The sequence below is a fragment of the Phoenix dactylifera genome, chromosome 2, assembly GCF_009389715.1.
Source record: "Phoenix dactylifera cultivar Barhee BC4 chromosome 2, palm_55x_up_171113_PBpolish2nd_filt_p, whole genome shotgun sequence".
NCBI classification, from domain to species: Eukaryota; Viridiplantae; Streptophyta; class Magnoliopsida; order Arecales; family Arecaceae; genus Phoenix; species Phoenix dactylifera.
In genome coordinates, this window is record NC_052393.1 from 21,907,615 (window position 1) to 21,929,576 (window position 21,962).

Below are 21,962 nucleotides of genomic sequence, written 5' to 3' on the forward strand. Positions count from 1 at the left end.
TTACTTAAAAAGTTTGAAATCACTAGAGGCCAACCAAATATTCCTGATCTTAATCAGCCAAGCTCTATGGCAAGCCCAAATCAACCAAGCTCCATGATATACATCCTTAATAGTACAGCTGATATGTGAAGTATGAGTTCACAGCCAATCTTCATGATTCTTTTTTTTGGAATAAGAAAAGTCTCCTTGATCACCAAAGCCTCACCTACACCTTGAATTCTCGTCACCCTCTATGCCATCTACCTAAACCAATGGCTCCCTGCATCAGCTCATCCATGGAATGAGTTCTCAAAGCTTGAATACTCAAAACCACGAGTATAATTACCATGGCAATCCTAAGTCTCAAACAATGCAAGGAACTCAGTCAAGAACTCAATCTACCTTCTCAATTCCTTGATCTCAAATGTCTTTTGAAATCATGCTCCAGCCACTGTGCCTCTTTACAAACATCTAACTTAGCTTGCTAGTTTTGGTTCTGGTTCCTCCAACAACCTACTATCATTTTACAACAAAGCAATACCAGCACAGAGCAAGGAGGCTCTAACACCAACCGGTTAGCCCTCAATATACTGCACGTTGAAGAGAAAGAAATACGAGGACAAAGAAAGACAGCGTGGAACAAATAATTTTATTAAGATATTACAAAATCAAATTCACAGTCCATCACCAAGCTAAGCTGAGGCCACTTATATAGCGAAATCTTACAAATTTACCAAACATAGTAAATTTTTGAATCTCTCCGAAGTTCCTCTAAATATAAATCACAATCAATGTAGAACATACTCCGAGATCCTAAGACTATTCGAATTTATTTGACTTACGAAATTAAGAACAGAAAAAATTCCATTTCTAGACTCTCATTTCTCCCAAAAGCAATGAAATTTGAGCATGAAATCTGGGACCGCTTAACTCCGTCCATCAGTAGGAATGTTGGGCTTATGTGATTTTGATGAGTGGACAGAAATTTAATGCCCAATTTAGTAAACATTGCACAGAATTGTGCCTCATTCATCAATCATGCTTTTCTTGCTCCGATCTTTCTTCTCCAAATAATCCATTACTATGATGACCACAAAAAGAGATAATCGCATTGGAAGAAGAACTATTCGCACCCATATCCACTCCAAACTTCCATCAGTTCTTATGTTTCCATCCACACCTCCTTTTTCTACAAGAATAACAACCTATAAGAATTTTTTTTTGGTTAAGGTTCACCTAGGATTTCAAATTTCATTAAGATCCTTAGTTTTCGAACTTCATCAACTTGACAATAATTAGGATTACAAGAGTAGCAAACCTTAAAACCTAGACATACTAATGGTCCTTCATACACGAGGAAATGATTGGCAATCAAGGTATTGAAATACTACAATGCGGGTGCATCATGGTGACGTATTGGTACAATACAAACCATGGTATGACCTCATATCTAATGGTTTTGGAAATACAGAGAGGTATGGCATTGTACCAGCTTGTACCCATGGTATGGTCAATTTTTCTGATATACTGGTTGCTGATTTCAAGGTCTTTCTTGTTTCGACACCCCAAAAAAAGCCCTTGTTTCCGACCTTGTTCAGCAATTCTCTGGCGTTCTCCCTCTCTAGGATGTCTAAAGCAACCAACCAATTTATAAGTTTCGACCTGAATGCTAGAATCATTAGTATCCAGCCTTGAACATTCAAAAAGAGCATATCTTCATCCACATAAACAAATTAGCCAAGGATTTCATACTCAAGTGAGTCCATTTCAACATAAATAGGTTTATTATGCATTCAACCTTAGCATAACCTAGAAGTATGGCATGATAGTGGCTTCACTCAAAGGCAAACTCAGATGTTGACTTTTTGCCACTCTGAAGGGAAACACGAATGAACTTACACTTAGTCCAACACAAGCATAAGCAAGTTTGAATTTGCTATTGTTAACTTGTCCATGTAGAGAGGGTTCCCTATGTGACTATCATATAAGACTAGTTGTCTGACCGATGAATTTGATGAAATAAATGTAACATCAATTTCTTGAGCCAAATACAAATCAAAATTTGATAGTCACTTTTCTTAGGCTCTCTCCAACACTTTGATATAATAAGGCAGTCATCATTGTAGGCTCATTTTCTGCCAAGCAATAAATACAGCTAATCTTAGCTCCATTTTGTCGATCTTTTACCTTTAAAATTTCTTTTCAGAAATCTTCACCCTGTCCAAGTAATCTCTAGATTATTGAATAAGTAGATGAAATATAGGATCTCATTTTTCCCTAGGATACAAAATAAAATATTAAATTATTGATTCATATGGTTTACAGGTTAGTATCATTGACATAAGGAACAATGCCATTTCTTTACCTTCAAGAGCCAATAAATGGCAGATTTTTCTTCCTGCAATATATTACTACAGAAACATATCTGATTTGAAGTCATAGGGCTAGACTTAGAAATTTTAGCATCTAATGGTGAACTCTGCCAAGTAGATTTCGAACTAAGCTGAATCACAGAGTCCTTGCCAAGGATTCTGAGTGTGACATCTGGCATGTTCATCTCTTCAACAACATCAGGTAGAATAGGAAGGGTAATGGAATTCAAAACCGATGCAGAACTAGCACACACGCTACATAACAGGAAGATAATTGTTCACTATGACAATGGATATTTAACTTTCTTACTAGTTTTCATACGTATAAAATTTCATACCCAAACTGAAGTTTCACAATCGTCATTTTCAAAATGATTCCCATAAAAGACATACAACTATTTGAACATATAAAAACACATTGATGAGGAGCTAATTCAGACTAATGTACTACGCTCTAGAATGAACACTAGGGTTACCTTGATAAATGTTTCAACGATTTGCAGCTTTGGCTTCACATTAATGGAAACAAAGTGTTGTAGTCCATTAATTAAGACCTGGGGGTAGCAGGGAAAAGAAAAACATTAGTAATTCTAAGTTTCTATTTAACTTCACTTATATGTATGCATAAATTGTAAAACCTGAAGGTCTAATAACATTAAGGCTCGTCCTTCATCAGTGCATCTCTTTACTCGTGATAGGCCTTCAATAAGTACTTCTGCAACATTTTCAAGTCCATACTCTAGGAGGAGGTCCTGAACCTGGTATACATTATAAAAAAATATGATTACTAGAAAGTCTGTCTTTTATAAGCAAGTACCAGCAAAGAACAACATACCAACTGACTTGCAACTATCTAAAGTAACGACATGGGATTTCAATATCCATAGAAAAGACATAGAAGTCTTACTGTCAACTATTGTATAGGTAATGGACATGATCTAGATATAGAACCTCGCATTATTCTCCTCCTATTAACATATATATATATATATACATATATATATATACACACATATATATATACATATATATATACACACATATATATATACATATATATATACACACACATATATATATATATACATATATATATATACACATATATATATATACATATATATATACACATATATATATATATATATATATATATACATATATACATATATACATATATACATATACCTATACGTATACGTATGCAAACATATATATATACATACACATATACATATACATTCATACACATACATATATACACACACACATATATATACATACATGCATACACATATATACATACATACATACACATGTTTAATCTGGAAGGCCTTCTAGTAGAAACATGGATGAGGCATTTGATGCTCAAAGAGCAAGCCAAATTAAAATATTTAAGCAAATTCTCTACGGAAAAAAGCACAACCATACCCAAGCCAGTTTATCAAATTTATTTAAGCAATTAAAAACCAGCTACTAAAGTTGAGAATGCATAGACCAAGGATTACCATCTTAGTACTGGACCCCGTACCGGTACCATCCTATTACAGTATTGGTATGTGGTACAATACGGTAAAGTTTGGTGTACCAAATGTTGGTATGGTATGGTACCACATAGCGGTTCGGTATTGGTATGGTATGGTATGGTACAGACCGGTATGGCAAACCTTGCATAGATTCATGCAACTCTAAGATGTTTCCATTAATTTATCTAGGAAAAAGGATTTTAACTTTGAATAGATAAGGTGATAGATTCATGCATTTTAGACATTAATTTTATTGGGTAAAATAAATTAAAGATCCTTGGACAGCTATTTCTCCTTAGCTTCTACGATAATGCATAATTAACGCAAGTAATTAAGATTCTGCAAACTTGATTTATTACTCATTGACCTACAAAGCCTTCGTCCAAATTACCATGTACCTTATGCCAATGATCAAGAGCCCTAATGCAGTCAAACTCATATCATAAACTTAATTGGCATAACAACATTATCTATCATTAAATAACTGAAGATCCTTCCCATCACAGCAAACAACTTATAATGGTCTATTTTTCTACAAAATCTATTATAGACTAAGATGGTCAAAGATCATTAAAATTCAGTTAACTAACATATATCACCAGGATCAGTCCAAACATATGATTGAAAATCAAGTCAACATGTGATTAAATAGCATGCCTAATAAAAGTTTGTGCACGAGATTGAAAATCAAAACAAAGTAAACAGATCTCCATTGCTCTGTCTTTTGCTCAGGTTTACTATATCACGTTCTTTTTGTTTATTCCCCTTTTCGTGGTTTTCTTTGTTGTTTCACCAGATTTATACCAACATTACAAATTTTAGTGTCTCAATTATATGAACAATCTTAGGAGTCAATAAGTCATCGTATACGATGTATGGTATAAACTTGCTACTGAAGAGACATAGTGAAGATGAAACAAGTATAGAGTAAACAATATCTATGAAGAAGTGACATGTATTGTCACTGGCCAACATAGTTTGAACTTTGAAACTTAGAAAGGAAAATACTATTACCTCCTTAGAGATTCCACCATGTGCAAGCCTTGTCCTATAATGTTTAAATTCTCCCAATAACAAGTCAACATATCTATTAACACAGGAAAAATGCCATGCACATCATTATCGAATCTTAAGATAATCACAATAAGCAAAAACTATATAACAGAACATCAAAGCTGTTATTAAACAACAAAATTTAGTAGCATCACTAGTAAATGCATTTAATACATTCAGTTGTCTGTCAGTAGTAGTGACGCAAAATGTGTCTATACCTGAACTATATAGTTGAGACAAGATTAATTTTCTAGCCTGCTAAACTAGGCATCCTATAGTTGATATGAACGATACATAAACCAATTGAATTGATCAAATATTGGGTTACCAAGGATTTAATGAAAGATTATTATGAAACTTTCGAATGTCAAAAACAAAATAAACAATCTTGAAAGTTGAAACAGTATTGCAAGAGTTGAAGACGCACAACAACACATTCCTACAGAAAATCATCCAATATCTGTAATCAAATTGTTGACCACATTCCATAGCATACAAATGCGATGTATGAGTAAAATATTATGGAGACACAAGTACAGCCTTTTTGACATTATCCTAACACTATATAAAAGTGGAAATAGTTCCTAATTTAATTCCCATAATACCCCTAATTAGATTTTTTTTCAATTAATGATGCCCTGCACTTAATCTCAGCATGCTCTTTACTATCACACACCCATCATCACTAGGATTTCAGCCATCCTAATCTCTCTCGACCCATAATTGTGGCCAATAAGTGGCAGCATCAGCAAAGATGAGCTGAGGGTAGTGACAAAGCAAAGGTTCTTGCTACAAGGGTTGGTGGTGGAGATGTACTGAAAGGAGAGAAGCGGAATTGTGAAGGCAATCAAATGGAGGAGAAATAGATTTTCAATTTTCAAATTTTGAAATTTGCAATTCAAATTACAACATGGTTGGACAATTAGATTGGAATTGCATTGATATTTGGATGGGCTAGACAAACCTATGCTGTAGGTGGGTTCATTTGATTTATGAGCCATTTTTTTTGTCAAGCTGAGCTTTGGTGTTTAGGCTGGATATGGTCCCTGTGTTATCTTCCTTCCAATTTTTTGTCTTTTCTTGCTCAGCTTTCTTGGCTTTTTGTCCCTCTTTGTATGCTTCTCTTGCCTCATTTGATTTATCAATGAAGTGTGAGGTGGCTGGCCATTTTGCTCAAAGAAAACCCTTCGCACAATTATTTTTAACAAAATTAATAGCTAATTAATTTTGAATCAGTATAAGATTTAAAAGTTAATAAAATTATCCTACATCCAAAATATTTAGAAGTGATGTGCATTTGCATGTCTATTATAACTAGTTATAAAATACTCCCGAAATTCACGAAGGATCAAAGACTAAGTTTTACAGAGTTGGTAGTTTAAACATAATAAGGTTCTTAGGTTGAAGAATCCCATGAGAAATTTGTTAAATTGTAAGGCAGTAAGGCAGTGAACAAGTGTTAGATTATAAGTAGAGATAAATTAGTAATCAATTATGACACTCTCTGTTTTCTCATGATACATGCATGTAATATAAAGTTTATTACAGATGTTTCTCATATTGCATGAACATCAACAACCAACATGCTGAAAATAAAATTGAAAATTTTAGAAGTTTTCTGTAACAATGTTCCTTTTGAAATGTTGAAAGATGATCACATGCAAGTCTACGCTTTTAATTTTTTTTGTGTCAAGATGCCAAAGCACAAGATGATATTGATGTGATATTTGCCTAAAAAGAAAATCCAAAATGAAAATAGAATGATAATAGCCAAAAGTAAACACTAAACAAACAAGAATTTCACAAAAAAAAAAGAAGACTTCTGAAGTTCAAACCATAGAAACTAATAAAGGAAGAAAGACCATAGCATCCAAACATAGACATAAGACTAACCCATTGTGCTCTAACCCAAGCTCTTTCACCTCCCATTTTGCATTTGCGATCCTATCTGCATACCTAAGATACAACAACCAACCTATAAAAATGCAAAACCATAAAGATCTAAATTAACAAAGAATAGTAGCTCAGAGAGAGAGAGAGAGCAAAAACAATATTGTTTGGAACATAAACTCTGCCTATACGTCTTGGGCCTGCATTGCATTGTAAGAAAAGATGATACATAAGCTGGAAATGTTTACATTGTGCCACTTAAATAATGTTGATGTGCACTTCAACCTGGGTTATAGGTTTATATATTGCGGAATTTGCAAAACTTTCTTTTTTCATTGAACATCTGGCAAACATGCAGAAATCCAACATGCAAAATTATTAACATGGATTTAAGTCAGAAGGTAGGAAAGTGAGTGGACAGGTGCTGTAACATGCCAAAACTTCAAAAAGAGTAAAAAAAATGATGTTTGGCTCAGTTTGAGCCAACTGACATGGGTTGATATGGCTTGGAACCCCCAGGAACAATCCAACATTTGGCCTAGCACGTTACATGCCAGCTAGCATAGGTCGCTGCCTGAATTACATTCCTAAATAATGAATAATTTGAAATTTTAATAAAGAAGGGACAAGGATATTAAATGAATGAAAATTGTTTCGAAGAGGCAATTCCACGTTAACAATGCTAAGTGATAAGCTATCCGGATACTATTTAAACCCATACATCTCTTCAGTTCCCCAACTTCATGCTTAGCAGAGAGTCATGGCTCATCTTTTCGCCTCCAAATCTGTCCCTAGTCTCTCTAGTAACAAACAGACTCCCATATTGTTAAGATGCCCTCACTTTGCAGCTCTTAGTCCCAAACCCATAAAGAGAGAGAGAGAGAGGCAGCCATGGTTTTATGTGCTGTGGCGCAGCATGACATGGCATTTTTCATAATGTGTAAGAGATTGGCATACTGCACTCGCATAGTCCTAGCTGCATGAGGTATTACACATGGTGCAAAGCCAATGTATGTCAAGTACTTTGATTCCTGAATGATCCGCATCACTTTTCTGGTTCTACTTTAACAAAACATTCCCCTTTTATGTGGAAAAGGTCCGTGTCAATAATTATGATCTTATATATAAACGGATCCTAAATATCTTGTTCATTTTGAACAAAACATTTTCATTTTACATTGGTTTAAAAAATGTAATGTTTTGAGAGGGAGATTATTTCACTAATCAAATAATGGCTATTTGACATATCCACACCCATGGATTTTCCACAAAGTGATGACAAAATATATATCTTGTACAAATCTTTCCATTTTCCAATTTGATCCAATCCATATTTCTTCGTACATTGACAACTTAGCACAACATAGCATGCAACAAAATATATCGTGCCATTGTTAGGCAAACATGCTATCCACATGGGAAACTTTAATCCTTGGTCAAAACAGATATATTTAATCAGAAAACAAAAGAGTGCACTATAAACCCTTACAGATATAACAATCTAAAGTGAAGTCAGACAATGCTATCAAATTAAAACATAAAGCTTGCAGGTATTTGCATGTGCATAATGCTAGTCTTGTGAGTAAAGAATAATGCTATTAATAAATATAGAGACAAGGAAAATAGAGACTTGCCACTTCATGACTGATATTACGACCATAATCCACTTTTTAAACTTAAATAAATCTTCATTCTCCCAAGGTACAAAGTACAAGCATAGAGCATGACTCTCTGCACATTAAAACATTCTTGGAATATTGAATAACCGTCAATTTACTTGTGGTTAGTACCACTCATCCTTGTAGCTTTTCAGCTCATACTCAATGATGCCTAACAAACAATGTGATAAATTTTTACGGTGGACAGTTTTCATATCAATCTTTTTTCCCATTTTAATATTATATCATTGTTAGTTTGCAAATTGGGGCTGTCAGTACAGTATAGTAAGATAACAATATAAAACCATAATATTCAAGTGAGTTTTGATGAGTTCAAAAGTAATTGAACATTGTTTCTTTAATTATGTGACATTTTATGGATTTGATATCTTTTATTAGGATAAAATCAATGAAATATATGAAACTACTGAGACTGAAACTCACTGGGCATGGCTAAAATTGAAACTAGATTTTTGAACCATGTCCTCAACCTATGTATCCTTCCTCATCTACGTGAGGGAAAAATAGTTTTCTTAAAATATTATTGGCTAGCTCAAGGTATGCCGAACCAATACTGACAAGCATGCCAGCCGGTCATTGGTATGGTATGGTACAAACGTACCATACCAAAGCATAGCTTACTGGAACCAGCGGGAGGGAGAGGGAGAAGGGGAAGAGGAGGGGAGGGGAGGAGCGAGGATCACTGTGCCCCCAATCGAAAAGCCCTCAAGGGTCAAGGTAAGGGTTTTGCTCGCCCGCTTCTCCTACTTCTAGAATCTCAGGAAAAAGAGAGAGAGAGAGAGAAGGGGGGTGGGGACTCATCAGGCCAGAGGGCTTCAAACAGCATCAAGAGAGCTGGAGGAGCTTTGAGCTTCATTAGTCTAGGAGAGAGAGAGAGAAGGGAGGGGAGGGGGACTCACCTGGCCGGGAGGGCTTCGAACGTCGGGAAAGTTGGAGGAACTTTGAGCCTTCTTTTTCGATTCAAGAGGCAGTAACCAATGAGCTTCGAACAATGCAGTGATATATCTTGTTTCAATGGGATGAACATTGCCGGTATCTGACCGGTCTGTTTCGGTATGCCTCCAACCGGCCAGTTTGGCATGGTTCAACCAACAATAAATGGGCTATTAAGAAGATTATGCAACTTAGTTTATTTTCAGTGCAAGCCAACTAGTGACATGTTCAAACCATGTTGTCATGTCAAATCTCAGTAGGACATGCTAAACTTGAAATAGTATTTCTATATTCTATCACCAATTTTGGTCAAGCAAATACCAAGAAACGATCATAAGACTTTAAAAGAACTGAGGGTGAAAGTAAACTTTCATATGTAAACTAGAGGAATTGTAAATAGCTAATGAACTTTTTAGTTTCATCGTGAAACCAAACACAAATTCCATCATTAAACTCAGAATCAATGCTTCTTGTTATCATTAACACACACACCCCCTTGGGGGTGCAGATATCATTAGCGAGAAGAGAATCTGCAAAAGGAAACATTTGTATCGGCTAATACCAGGCAATTAAGAATAGTGGATAAATGAATCATTCAATCTTAAAGTTCGATGATGCTAGTATGGTTCCCTTCCATTTACAGTATTCTATACTCCATATAACATAAATATCAATGCTCTTGTGGTATCTAATGTACACCATGCAACAACTGAGACCATTGCGCTATTGGTAAGTTTAAGATTTGCAGTATTGAGAAAACACAATGAAAAATTGCTCATAATGATATTTTAGTAAAACATGGTGTACAATTCACAGCTCAAAGTATGAAGAATTGCTAGAGTAACAACCAATAATTTTCCATAAACATCTTATTTTTTAATTTAAGAAGCCTATATGTTAGGGGTTGTCAAAACTCTACCCATTGATATGTAGAAGCAGATGTGCTGTCGTCCTATAAATATGCTCAGAGAGATCTGGAACGGAATCTACCTGAAAAAAGGGGCATATTTTGTCACAAAACAAGTCTAATTGCTATCACCAATATAATTTAAAATATGAAGATTCAGATAACAGATTTGAAGAATAATATCCAAGCTAATAGCTGCGAAAGAAGCAGAAGACACGATTTGACCTCTAAGGTATCAAGGTTTTAAGTGCCAGACACTGCCAGACCAGTATATAGACCAGGATTGCATCAGCAAAACACTCATTAAAACATTTCAAAAATTTTAATAGTAAAAATGGTCCTGAAAATTTTTAGTCCTTTTTTTCCAGATTGGCAGTGCACTCTATTGCACCAGTACTTGAAACCTTGGCACATAATGAAAGATCCTGAGCTTAACAATGTTACAGCTATCACAAGAAGTAAATATACCAGATTACCAAAAAAATCTTCAACCATTGTTGCATTGTGCTGCAATAGCATTGACTGGAGATGAGTTCTCGATCTATACAATAGTCGTGCGACTAGTGATATTGTTTCAGCACCTGCACATCTTTCCTGTAAGCAATGGTGAAGTTATCAATGTATTGTAGCTCTTAGGGCAAACAAACACGCATATTTACTAGACTGCAGTGGTCAAGCTAGTGAAGGATGATCCATGGAACTAAATGAATAGTTTCCCAACAACTAGAAGTGATTTTTTATGTTAATTTTGGTTAGGGACTATCAAAACTTGTCCGATTGTATTTTGAGGCACAATTACAGAGAAAAGATGTGGATTGATGAATCAGAATGCTGATCATGCATTTTCGTACACAAGGGCTGGCTATGTCTGGGAACATTAATGCTGTCCTTATACATCTACAAATATGTGTGCATATCATGTTGCATGTATGAGTTCAACATGAGAACGTAATTTTGGTATTGTGGTATACTTGCACTATGGTGACTATGCTCTCATTTATTTATTACAAAACAAAGACTTATCGCCCTCATTTATGGATTGATACATCCTAGCTCCAATTAAGCTGAGCATACAAAGTGTTTAGTGCCTAGAATACTTTCCTTATTCATCATGGTGCTACTACACTTGTGGCTACTTCATATTTCTACCTACATACGTACATTCCTTGGCTCTTCCCAAATCCTGTTAAGTTTGTTACATGGTATCTGAGCAAATTTTTACCAGTCATTGTCCCTTGTGTTGCTCAGTTAGATGAAATACAAAAAGATAGTTCCACATACAAATGCATTTAGCTTAATACATTCCTATCAAATTTAGGTATTTTTAGCAAAAATGAGTCATAGTAGCAATGCGAGGACCTTTATGGGCGTGTTTATTTCCACACCAATTGTGTAATAGGGAGATCTTGGATATTTATACAAGGCAAGAAACCCACATACCACTATATGAATAGTCTTTTTGGACGAAGTTATGAGTCGTTACAAATGGTACCAAAGTAGATCCGACCCACGACCTATGTAACTAAGAGACATGGTATGCCGTACCGTACCAAACCGGACGATACCGAATGTACCATACCGTACCGATTCTGGTACCAGAGGCATACCGACACTATGCTAGTGTGGCATCCGTACAGGATCTGGTACCAAGACGGCGAACCTTGCTAGGAGATACTATGGCATGGGCCTTTTGGGGCTGATCACATATAAATCATGGTATTTGTGATTAGATATGATAAGATTTGGTCCTTGCACTTGGCGAGGATACCAAGGTTTAAAAGGGTCTTGTATGTGAGGACATATGGATGTATCCTTAGTCCCTTATCAGTTGTGCACCGAGGAAAACTTGGGCACTTATTCAAGGTTAAGGATAGCCTTTTGAGGTGAGATCTTAGATTATTATAAAAGGTATTAGAGCAAACCTGGCCCATGACCCATATGGCCTAGGGAGCACTATAGCATGGGCCTATCGGGGGTTGACTATAGGCCAATCATGGTGCTTGTGATTGGATTAGATGGGATTTGGACCTTTTACTAGGTAAGGACATGATGACTTAAATTGGGATGCATGAGGAGTCGTGCATATGTGTGACTAGTCCCACTTCAATTATGCATTGGATAGATCTTGGGCATATATAAGACCAAGGAACCCAACACCTTCTGGCTAGTCTTTTAGGGTGAGGTCCTCGGTCATTATAAATAATATCTGAGCTAATCTAGCCCACAATTCATTTGTGACTAAGAGGCACGGCACCATGAGCTTTTTGAGGTTGATCACGGGTCGATCATGGTATTTGCAATTGGATATGATCCCTTAGGCTGACAAGTTTTTAACAGGAGTATGTAAGGATCTTGTGGTCAAGTGTTTAGTCCCACATCGGTTGTATGCTGGAAAAATCTTAAGTACATATATAGAAACAAGGAACCCAAATAACACCTTCTAACTAGCCTTTTTGGACGAGGTTCTAGATCATTACAAGCAATTAGGTCTAGCATAATAAATTTTGAGGAGCCACTTGGAAAACTTTGTCATTGACTAAAATCTTCTAGCTTAAAGTATTGATTGTCAATATAAGCCCACACATGTCCTGTCAATTGAGAATTATAGCACAGTTGGTTAAATTGACCTTCATATCAATCTTACCAAAAGCATCAGCTAATATTATCATTATAATAAGGCAACAGAAGCACTTAATTAGGATTATGACATGCAATTTGTTTACTGCATAACAAATAATCTGCAAAGAAAGCAAAAGAAAAACATCAGGTTCATAGACATTTATATTCAAATTAAGGGTTGCGTCCTTAGTAATTGTTGGTCAATTTAAATTCATTTAAAAAAGAAAAAAATCAATATTTTAAAAGAAAACATACATTGACATGGTATGAACATACAATGTAAGGAACATATACCTTCAACCCAAATGAAGTACTTGGGGCTTGCCCGAACATGGTACTAGGCGGTATAGTAGGCATTACGTCCATATGTGTGAATGCTGTATTTAATGACATGGGTGATGAGGGTGAACATGCTACATTTTGGGGTCTGATCCACATGTCATAATCTTGCATAATTTTCGATAAGGCTGTTTTAAGCCGAGCTGACCATGACAAGAAAACAAGCAAGTTTGTAATTTATTGATATATATAAATTACATATAATAGATCACTCAGTGCACATGCATCCACACAGATGCACAGAGAGAGATGATTAAAAAAGAAAAAACAGCTGCTCACAAGATAGCGTATCTGGTAAGGATTTTCCACTTTGATTTATGTCCTGTTGGCCAAATGTCTCAAAAGTATGAAGATAAAAAATCCCAAACAGATGACAGATGCCCTGCAATAACTCAATGAGAACAAGGGAAAAGATTCAATAATATTCCTGCCAAGGTTTCAAAGCAGTAAAAAGAAACAGTATGCAGAATGATACCTTGAAGAACTCAACATTGACTATTTCCAACTTCTGCATGAGCCTGGCATATTTGTCCATTAACCTGATTCATTTAAATTTATGTAGCTTTAGTATTTTAACAAGAATATATAATAAACATGATATTTCCTTTTTGATTTTAGAACAGCTACCTTAGCAGACAAAGTGAAGATCCCGTTTGGGCTGAAACTTCTTCATCATTCCAATTAGCAAAATTTTTTCTAGCAGGTCTTGATTTAGATATTCGACTAGGAAGCTGACTATCCTCATCAATAAAGTCAGCAAGAAGATCTTCATTTTCATCCTCCATAAGAGAACTACTTCCATTTATACCAGAATGACCCTTTGCAGACATACTGTTATTATGTAAGAGATCAACAGCATGCCCATCAGCTAAATCTGAGGCCATCGATCCATTGAATAATAAATGAGCTTTTGGTGATTCTTTAGAGCCCGATGCCAGCTTTGAAGAAAATAAATTTTCTGACTTAAGCCAACAGGCAAATCCATTATTCTGCTTTCCAGTAAATGTTGGATCATACATTTTTTTAGAGTGAAGTGCTGACGATATGTTAGCATTACCAACAGAAGGAACAATCAGGGGAGCACCATCACCAATAAGACCAGCCAAACTGATTACTTGTAGTGCCTCTGCTGGCATTTTCACCCAAGATTCTTTCTCCAGGACCATCTTAAGTGCCTGATACATAGCAGACATTTAATAGAAGATACAAATCCAGTCATGATCAGACAGCAATTACGTATTAGCCATTTTTTATACTAAAAAAATTGTAATGGATGCAACTCCTATAAAATATAGCAACTAGTAAGAAGCTCATGTAACATGCAGTAGTACGAAGCTCAAGTAACAAGAATCTTATGAGTCTAATACGATGAACTGATGAAGAATGTAAAGCGAAAAAAGAGTGTCCTTAAACGCAATTTTCAAATTTAAAATTAGTTGCTAATACAGAGGCAATGCACTATATTTCGTAATTGTTATTTGTTAATTATATATATTATAGCAAGATTTGTTGTACTAACCTATACCCCCCTATAAAGTACCGGCTGTACCATATGGTACCAGTAAGATACTATATGGTACCAAGATTCAGTTTGGTATATAAGCTAAACCGATCCATACTAGTCTAAACTGAGCAAAAGCACCCAGTACTACCCGGTTTATGATGGTATCATGACTAGGAGAAAGAAAAAAGTATTGAAACTTTGAATGCCTATCTCAATATGTCAAAAATGTCATACCACCCAGTAATGTACTGAATACTGATAGTACCGATTTTGCGAACCTTGTACATAAGACTCTAGCTCTGGCTGAAATAATAAAAAATCTATTAAATATCAAAAATTAGAAACAGAAATATTAAGAAAAAGAATGACACCAGCCACAGATGGCATCTGACATCATGTCTTCCTTTTCTAATATATACAAATATATCTGAGCATCTGCACGTCTCCACACTCCCCAATCCTAATAGCTACTACTAAAATTAATAAGCACACCTCTCATTGCATTCAATTCTTCATCAAATAGGAGTGAAACATAAGTAGCGGACCTCCAAAATGTTGGAGTATTTTTATCAAATTATATAAATAATGGAACATGTTTTAACTAGATGCAGAATCACAGCCATCAATACTTCCTTAGATGCATAACACATGTTGAACACAAGTTTACATATTAATGCATTGTTTGGGGTCTTTGGCTCATCATATTGTCAGTTTCATAGTAAAGTTAATAATGATATTCGAATATATATATATATATATTTGAAAAACATGTTTATATATCATTTTATTGTTTGGTTAATGACAATCTACATGTCCATAATATTTGAGCTATAACCATAATTATAATCATCTAGCCCTATCCCAACGAAGGTTTAAAGCCCTCGGATGGGGTCGTCCCAGTGTTTCCATGGTACAAGATGCCCCATGTCCCAATAATCATGATAGCAGATGTCGTCTCATCCCAATCAAACTCCCAACTTTGTCCCAACACTCAAGATGGTACCCCACCTTTACTCAGGATGATGGGATGCCCTCATCCCGTCTAGGGGTGTGCAACAAAATCAGCCAAATCACAAAACCGACCCAAACCAATTTTTCCCGTTTAGTTTGGATTAGGATTTTCCACATTCGGTCTGGTTTCGGTTTGGAATTTTTTGGAACTGAAAAATTGGTTTAGTTTTGGTTTAAGTTGTTTCAGTTCAAAAAAAAAAATACAACTTAAACCAAACCGACCCACATATATACCAACTTAATTGGACTGGGCATGCCAACCCGATGCACTAGTCGCACCCAAACCGACCATAACCCAAGATCTAAACCCCACCCCCCCAAATTAAAATTCCTCGATATCATGCTCGACGAGAGGACTCATGAGGAATCTCATTTTAAAACGAGGAACAAATAGCCAATGTGGGACTAAATGGAATCAGCTCTCTCAACTCTTTTAATCCTGACACCTCTGAATCGTTTGATCAAACATCAACAATCTCCATTACCCAGACATTAATATATATATATATATATGAAATTTACCCCTAAACCCTAGCTGCCCTCTCACCTATCTCCCACTCTCCACGCTCTCGGCCTCCTTCCATCCGGAAATCGCCACCTCTCTAGCGGCTCCCCATGTCCATGCAAGGTTCGCCATCTCGGTACCAGACTTCGTACCAATGGCATACTAGCACAGTATCTGTACGGTATAGTATAGAATTTTTTGTTATATCAAGTGTTGGTATGCCACCCGTACCGAGTACCGGTACCGAACCGGTACGGTACGCCCCATACCATCCGATTTGGGCTGGTACGGCATACCATGCATCCAGATTCTAAAACATTGCCATTAGAATGGAACGAAGCACACGGGATGGTTACCAAGGGAGATTGAGGTGGAAGCCTACCGACGTCTCTTCCCCATCCACTTCTACAAGCGCCATCTTCTCCAGTTAGTGCGCCCTAATGCCTGGCCCCTCAACCACACTACGGATACCACCATCACCCTTGGTACTCTCCTCCTGCTTCCTCCTCTCTTCTTTATAGTCGCCCACGATGCCCACTTTCTGTTCTCTAAAATTAGCCCTCTCTTACTCTCTTTCTCTAGGTCCTGTTGCTTCTGCCAATGGTTTTTCTTTGGTTACGATCGGTGACATGGTGCATTTTCTTTTATTACAACTCCTTTCATTACTACTTACCAGGAGATGATTTTTTGAATATATGCCTCAACTGCTTGATCAAATGTTTTAGTTTCTCCTTTTGTGACTAGGAAATGCATTAATGAATATGTGTCTCAAGACTCTCAACTGCTTGACGAAATGTTTTAGTTTCTTCTTTTGTTATTAGGAAATGCTTTTCTGAATATGTGCGGCATATAGGAGGGTGCCAGGATCCAACGCTGATGTCCTGCGACTAAGGCGGTGCAGCAGGAGAACCTCAAGGTACATAGGTGAGTTCACCCTCGCGGATCTCAACCACATGCCCTACACCCACTATCTCAACCACTCAACCTAATAACCCAAACCCAACCGAACCGAATTTTCAAGTCAATTTGAACCGATTCACATGGTCAGTTCCGTTTCAGTTTTGGTTTTAGGAAACTTATTTAGGTTAGTTTAGTTTCAAAAATAACCCTAAACCTGCCCGACCCAGACAGTGCACACCCCTAGTCCCACCAATATTTAAAACCACTTGGTCCAAAACTCCCAACTATTTGATGTTGCATTTATGGATTCTCATTCAGCAAGTATTTTTATTCAAGGTCGCCTCTTACGTTATTTCAAGCCTTTCCATATTTTCTGACAACCTACATCCATGTTACCTTAGGTCTTCCAATCCTTCTGCTTCGAGATAAATTAAATACCCCTCCTTACCCAAGCCCTCTCCTATCTTTGTTGTTCACGTCCATACCATCACAATCGATTCTCAATCACTTTGTCCTATGCTTGAATAAGATATGAAAGAGAGATAGAATCAGCCCCCAAGCTAGCTTGAATAAATTTGGGCAGTAATATTCAATCAATACAACAAAACTTTTCAACAAACATATTGAATTCCCTCTACATGTGTAGAAGGTACTGTAGAATAAGAATCTTAAAATATCAAAATTTACTAGAATTTTAGCCTGAATTAGCCTAACGTGGCATCTAAAGAATGACTGGAATATGGAAGAATGGCAGTGATCAAACAGATTCAAAACATTATGATCCATCCACTCCAGTTTCAGTGACACTGTTGTTGGTCTTCCATTTGACAGTGATCAGATTTCAGTGATGATCCAGTAAGATAGTCTAGTGAGGTTTTATGTATATTTTTTTAATGATATACATCTTCAATGAGTTCAAGTAACTCATGTAAACATTGTCATCAAGGTTACGTAAACACATATTCATGGCACATGCATGCACATATGCATGTATATATCCATGTATCAGCGTGTCCACACGCAGGTGCATGTCTTGCGCATGAAATGCAAGTACTTAGTGTATATTTACAACAAATTAGATTCTATACTTTCTTTAACATGCAAAATGATCAGCAACTATCTGAGAAATCAATAAAGAAACAAAATCAGGTCATATTTCCGAAGATCTGGAAACACAAAAAAAAGAGGAAAACAAAGAAAAAAACAAAGGAAAACAGGAAACAGAAACATCAAAGCAACTGAAAGGAAACAGCACAAGTTTTTATAGAGGAGAAAAATGTGCAACAGTGCATGACTAATAATAAATGCACATAAGAGCAAGTGCAGGTTAAGTGATTCTGTTACTCAACAAAGAGAGAGTTTCAATTTATTCGATCAAGAGGTAAAATATTCCAAAAAAGGAAAAAAATTATAAGATGAATGGAAGTGATACATACATAAACATTTTGACGATGAAAGGCTGCAACATAATTTTCGCAAACAACTTTCAATTTTTGCCTGAAATCAGCAGCTTCCACTCCACAGAATGCTTCACCAGCCAAAATAAATACATTAAGATCTTCATAGTTCCTCAGAAATTGGTAATTGCTAGTTGAGCAGATAGCAGAACAGGAAAGCAAGACAGATAAACGACTTGTTATAAGTTGCCATAGATTTTTTCTCCCTCTCTCTAATGTATGTGCAACAAATGCTGTGGTATCTTTTCTCAGCTTATAAAATGGAGAATCACTTCTTGCTGTAGCAGTTTCAACATCGCTTCTCTCCGTAGATGATGTACAAGAATTTGAAGATGTTGATCCCAGATTTTCACTTACGCCAACAACAGATGAACTATTTGTTGAATCAAAGTCTTCCATTTTTGGCACAGATTCAGATTTAAATTCATTCCGTACAACTGAATTGCTTGATACCCGTGACTCCAAATCAACTACAATTCCTTCTAAGCACTGAGATGTGTTACTTTTCTTCAACTCATAGTTTAGTGCTTGGGGTTCAAAATCCTGGAGGAACAAATAAGTGCAATAGTAAGAAAATCCCATTACATAATAACAAAATCCAGTATAGCTCTAATATACTAAGATAAGGCTTCATTGCTAATGTATTAATATCCTTGATAATAAAATTGATGTTCCCTCAAAAAAAAAAGGGAAAGAAAAAGAAAGACAATAAACTTTATAGCACATAGTACCGACTTGCATTTTATGCACATTACGACATTGCATTTAGCTGTGAAGGAAGTCCAAAATAAATTTTCTGAAATACTGGTCCATGGGCATAACGTTCAGCAACATGGACACATCAACTTTTGAGGATGACAAACAGTTCTAGAAAGGATAATTTAAGTAAAATCAGATAATGCGTCCAACAACATATTAAATTGTCACATATTACAGATACCATTGAAGTTTGTGTAGAATTATATATCATTTAAGACTCATCTTATCAAATAAGAAATGCAAAAGAACAAGTCTCTGTATTAAAGGCTTTACTTTGTACATGTTAGAAACCCGTCATTTTAGCTGGACTTTTCAGAATTCAGTAGTAACAGAAATATGCTTATCAAACTCATGGGAATCAATATGCTAATAAGCTTTATCATGGTTCCTTTCTCTTTTTCTTCCAAACAACAGTAGGGGAACCACCTATGAATTACATTAAACAGACATTTGAAAACCATCTTCCAACGCTCAAATTCAGAACCTCCTCCCAATCGAAGGGTGAAACCACTGTGGTAAAGCCAATTTGCATGAACTTTCAACTTGTGGTAAAGGAGTCACAAAAACAAGCTTTAATGGAGGGTTAAGATTTAATGTGAATACATGGTGAAAAATATCATATAAAATGGTCCCAAATAGATGTAATATGATTGACTCCTAGCAGTAATAACTATCATTAGTAAGCATCCACCAAAAGACCATTGAACAATCACAAGCTTTAAATGAAGCCAAATGCAGGAATAGCATCAAGAATAGATACAAAAGATCTAAAATGTAATAAGCTAGCGAAATACCATACAAAGAAAGTACTGCACCATGTCAAACAAGGAAAGAAAAGATAAAGACGCCAATATAAATTACTCAAGTAATTAAAAAATTCTAATCTAACTGGACCATTTTGAATGAAAAATGTTATGACAAAATAAACAAAACTACAAAAAGAAGCAATTACAAAAAATATGAACCTAATTTGCTTACCTTTTCTTCCAGCCGAAAGCTCATGATAGAATAATATGAACACATCAACTTAAATAGGGTATCCAAGGTTTTTAACAAACATTGTCGAAATTTGGATTCAGGTATTTGAACACAGAGATCACTGTAAGTAAATCTGAAGAAGAAAAGGATTAGTAATAGAAGAGAATAAAGGAGAAACTCATGTGCAACCAGAGGCTGCTCATTGCAGCAAACATGCCAACATTCTAATCGATGATGGAATCCTTTCAAGACAGAGAGAGAGAGGAAATGACAGTACAAAGGGAATAAAAATGTCAATACATATTAGAATTATGACCATAAACAAGAAAATGAAATGCATAGACAATTACATGTGTCTCTCTGACACAACTGCATGCAAGTGAAAATGCACTATGGACAACTATATCTACATTTACAATATATGAAAGGTTATAAAGGACATAATTTACATCCAACAGCATTTCCTCTAATTAAAGATAAGTAGAGAAAACACTGTCAGAATATTTTATGTTAAAAAAAATAGATACCATCTCAATGGATGAAAACACTGTCGACCAGGTAACATAGTGGCCTTGTCTAAACATCTCTCAATCATATCTTTGAGAGAATTTCGAGTCGTGGTGATCGGCTCCCCAAAGACCCTTGTTGTTGTGGCTGATCAGCTGGAAGGATGCGTGGAATATTGCTCTCTACCCGTTGCCCTACATCGACCCTAGCCTCGCTAGCTATGAAACTGGCCAGTCATGGAGGCGATCCTCGCTCATCAAGCTTTGATTTCTGCTACTTGCCCACAAGTCATCCAATTATTGGATCATCCTCATCATCAACAAAAACACTATGGATCGGATCTATATACTTAGTAGCAAATCGTGTGACTCCTAATCCCATGTAAAGTTATAAATATATCTGGTGATAGTTTGAGTTGCCTCCACTATCAGCTACACCCTATGAATCTTCACAATGTCCATCAACATGAAGTCAATACAATGTGCAACATATGGGGTCCAGAAAATATGTGGCCGCCGCTCCAAGATCTCCCTGACAACTTTATATTGTGGTCCATTATCAGTGATGACCTGCACGATATTCTCCTCTCCTACCTGATCAATCACCTCCTTCATCAATCTGAGGATGTATATGGCATCACGTACCTGATCAGAAGTATCAACCGACTTGAGGAAGGAAGTGTTCATATCACAATATGTTAAGAAATTGATAATGCTCCACCTAGTAAGACCGGTCCAACTATTACACATCACCATCAGTCCATATGTGAGCTACTTGCTCTTGTATGAAAAAATCCACTTCTCTAGCTCCTCATTATTATTGTCAAAAAGCTCACCGTAGATATCCTTCGGTCCTGGAGGATCTACACCGGCCAGTTCGAGACCCGTTTCGGCCGGTTCGGAGCCGGTCCGGACTTTAATAGGCGAACCAACCCGGTCTCTGACGGGGTCGGCTCGGTACGAGCCGAACTGAGCAATTCAGTCCGGTTCGACCAACCTTGCTTAATAGTCTTACATTGACTATAACAATTCTTTTGCCACTAAA

At 36.2% G+C, this 21,962-nt stretch overlaps 1 protein-coding gene across 3 annotated transcripts in view; it reads right to left on the bottom strand.

Annotated features, from left to right (window-relative positions):
• LOC103716995 (syndetin-like) overlaps positions 1-21,962 on the bottom strand; it is a 56,013-nt gene that overhangs the window by 3,966 nt on the left and 30,085 nt on the right. For 2 of the 3 annotated variants that reach the window (XM_017845175.3, XM_039123661.1), the window contains 12 exons: positions 20,412-20,544; positions 18,654-19,217; positions 13,925-14,472; positions 13,773-13,836; positions 13,577-13,679; positions 13,253-13,440; positions 10,808-10,933; positions 10,352-10,422; positions 6,824-6,886; positions 4,892-4,964; positions 2,990-3,109; positions 2,828-2,905 (listed from right to left, as the gene is read on the bottom strand). In XM_017845175.3, the coding sequence (XP_017700664.2) occupies positions 2,828-2,905; positions 2,990-3,109; positions 4,892-4,964; positions 6,824-6,886; positions 10,352-10,422; positions 10,808-10,933; positions 13,253-13,440; positions 13,577-13,679; positions 13,773-13,836; positions 13,925-14,472; positions 18,654-19,217; positions 20,412-20,544 (2,131 nt within the window). The remainder of the gene's footprint in view (positions 1-2,827; positions 2,906-2,989; positions 3,110-4,891; positions 4,965-6,823; positions 6,887-10,351; positions 10,423-10,807; positions 10,934-13,252; positions 13,441-13,576; positions 13,680-13,772; positions 13,837-13,924; positions 14,473-18,653; positions 19,218-20,411; positions 20,545-21,962) is intronic. The other variant, XM_039123662.1, reaches the window with a different exon arrangement.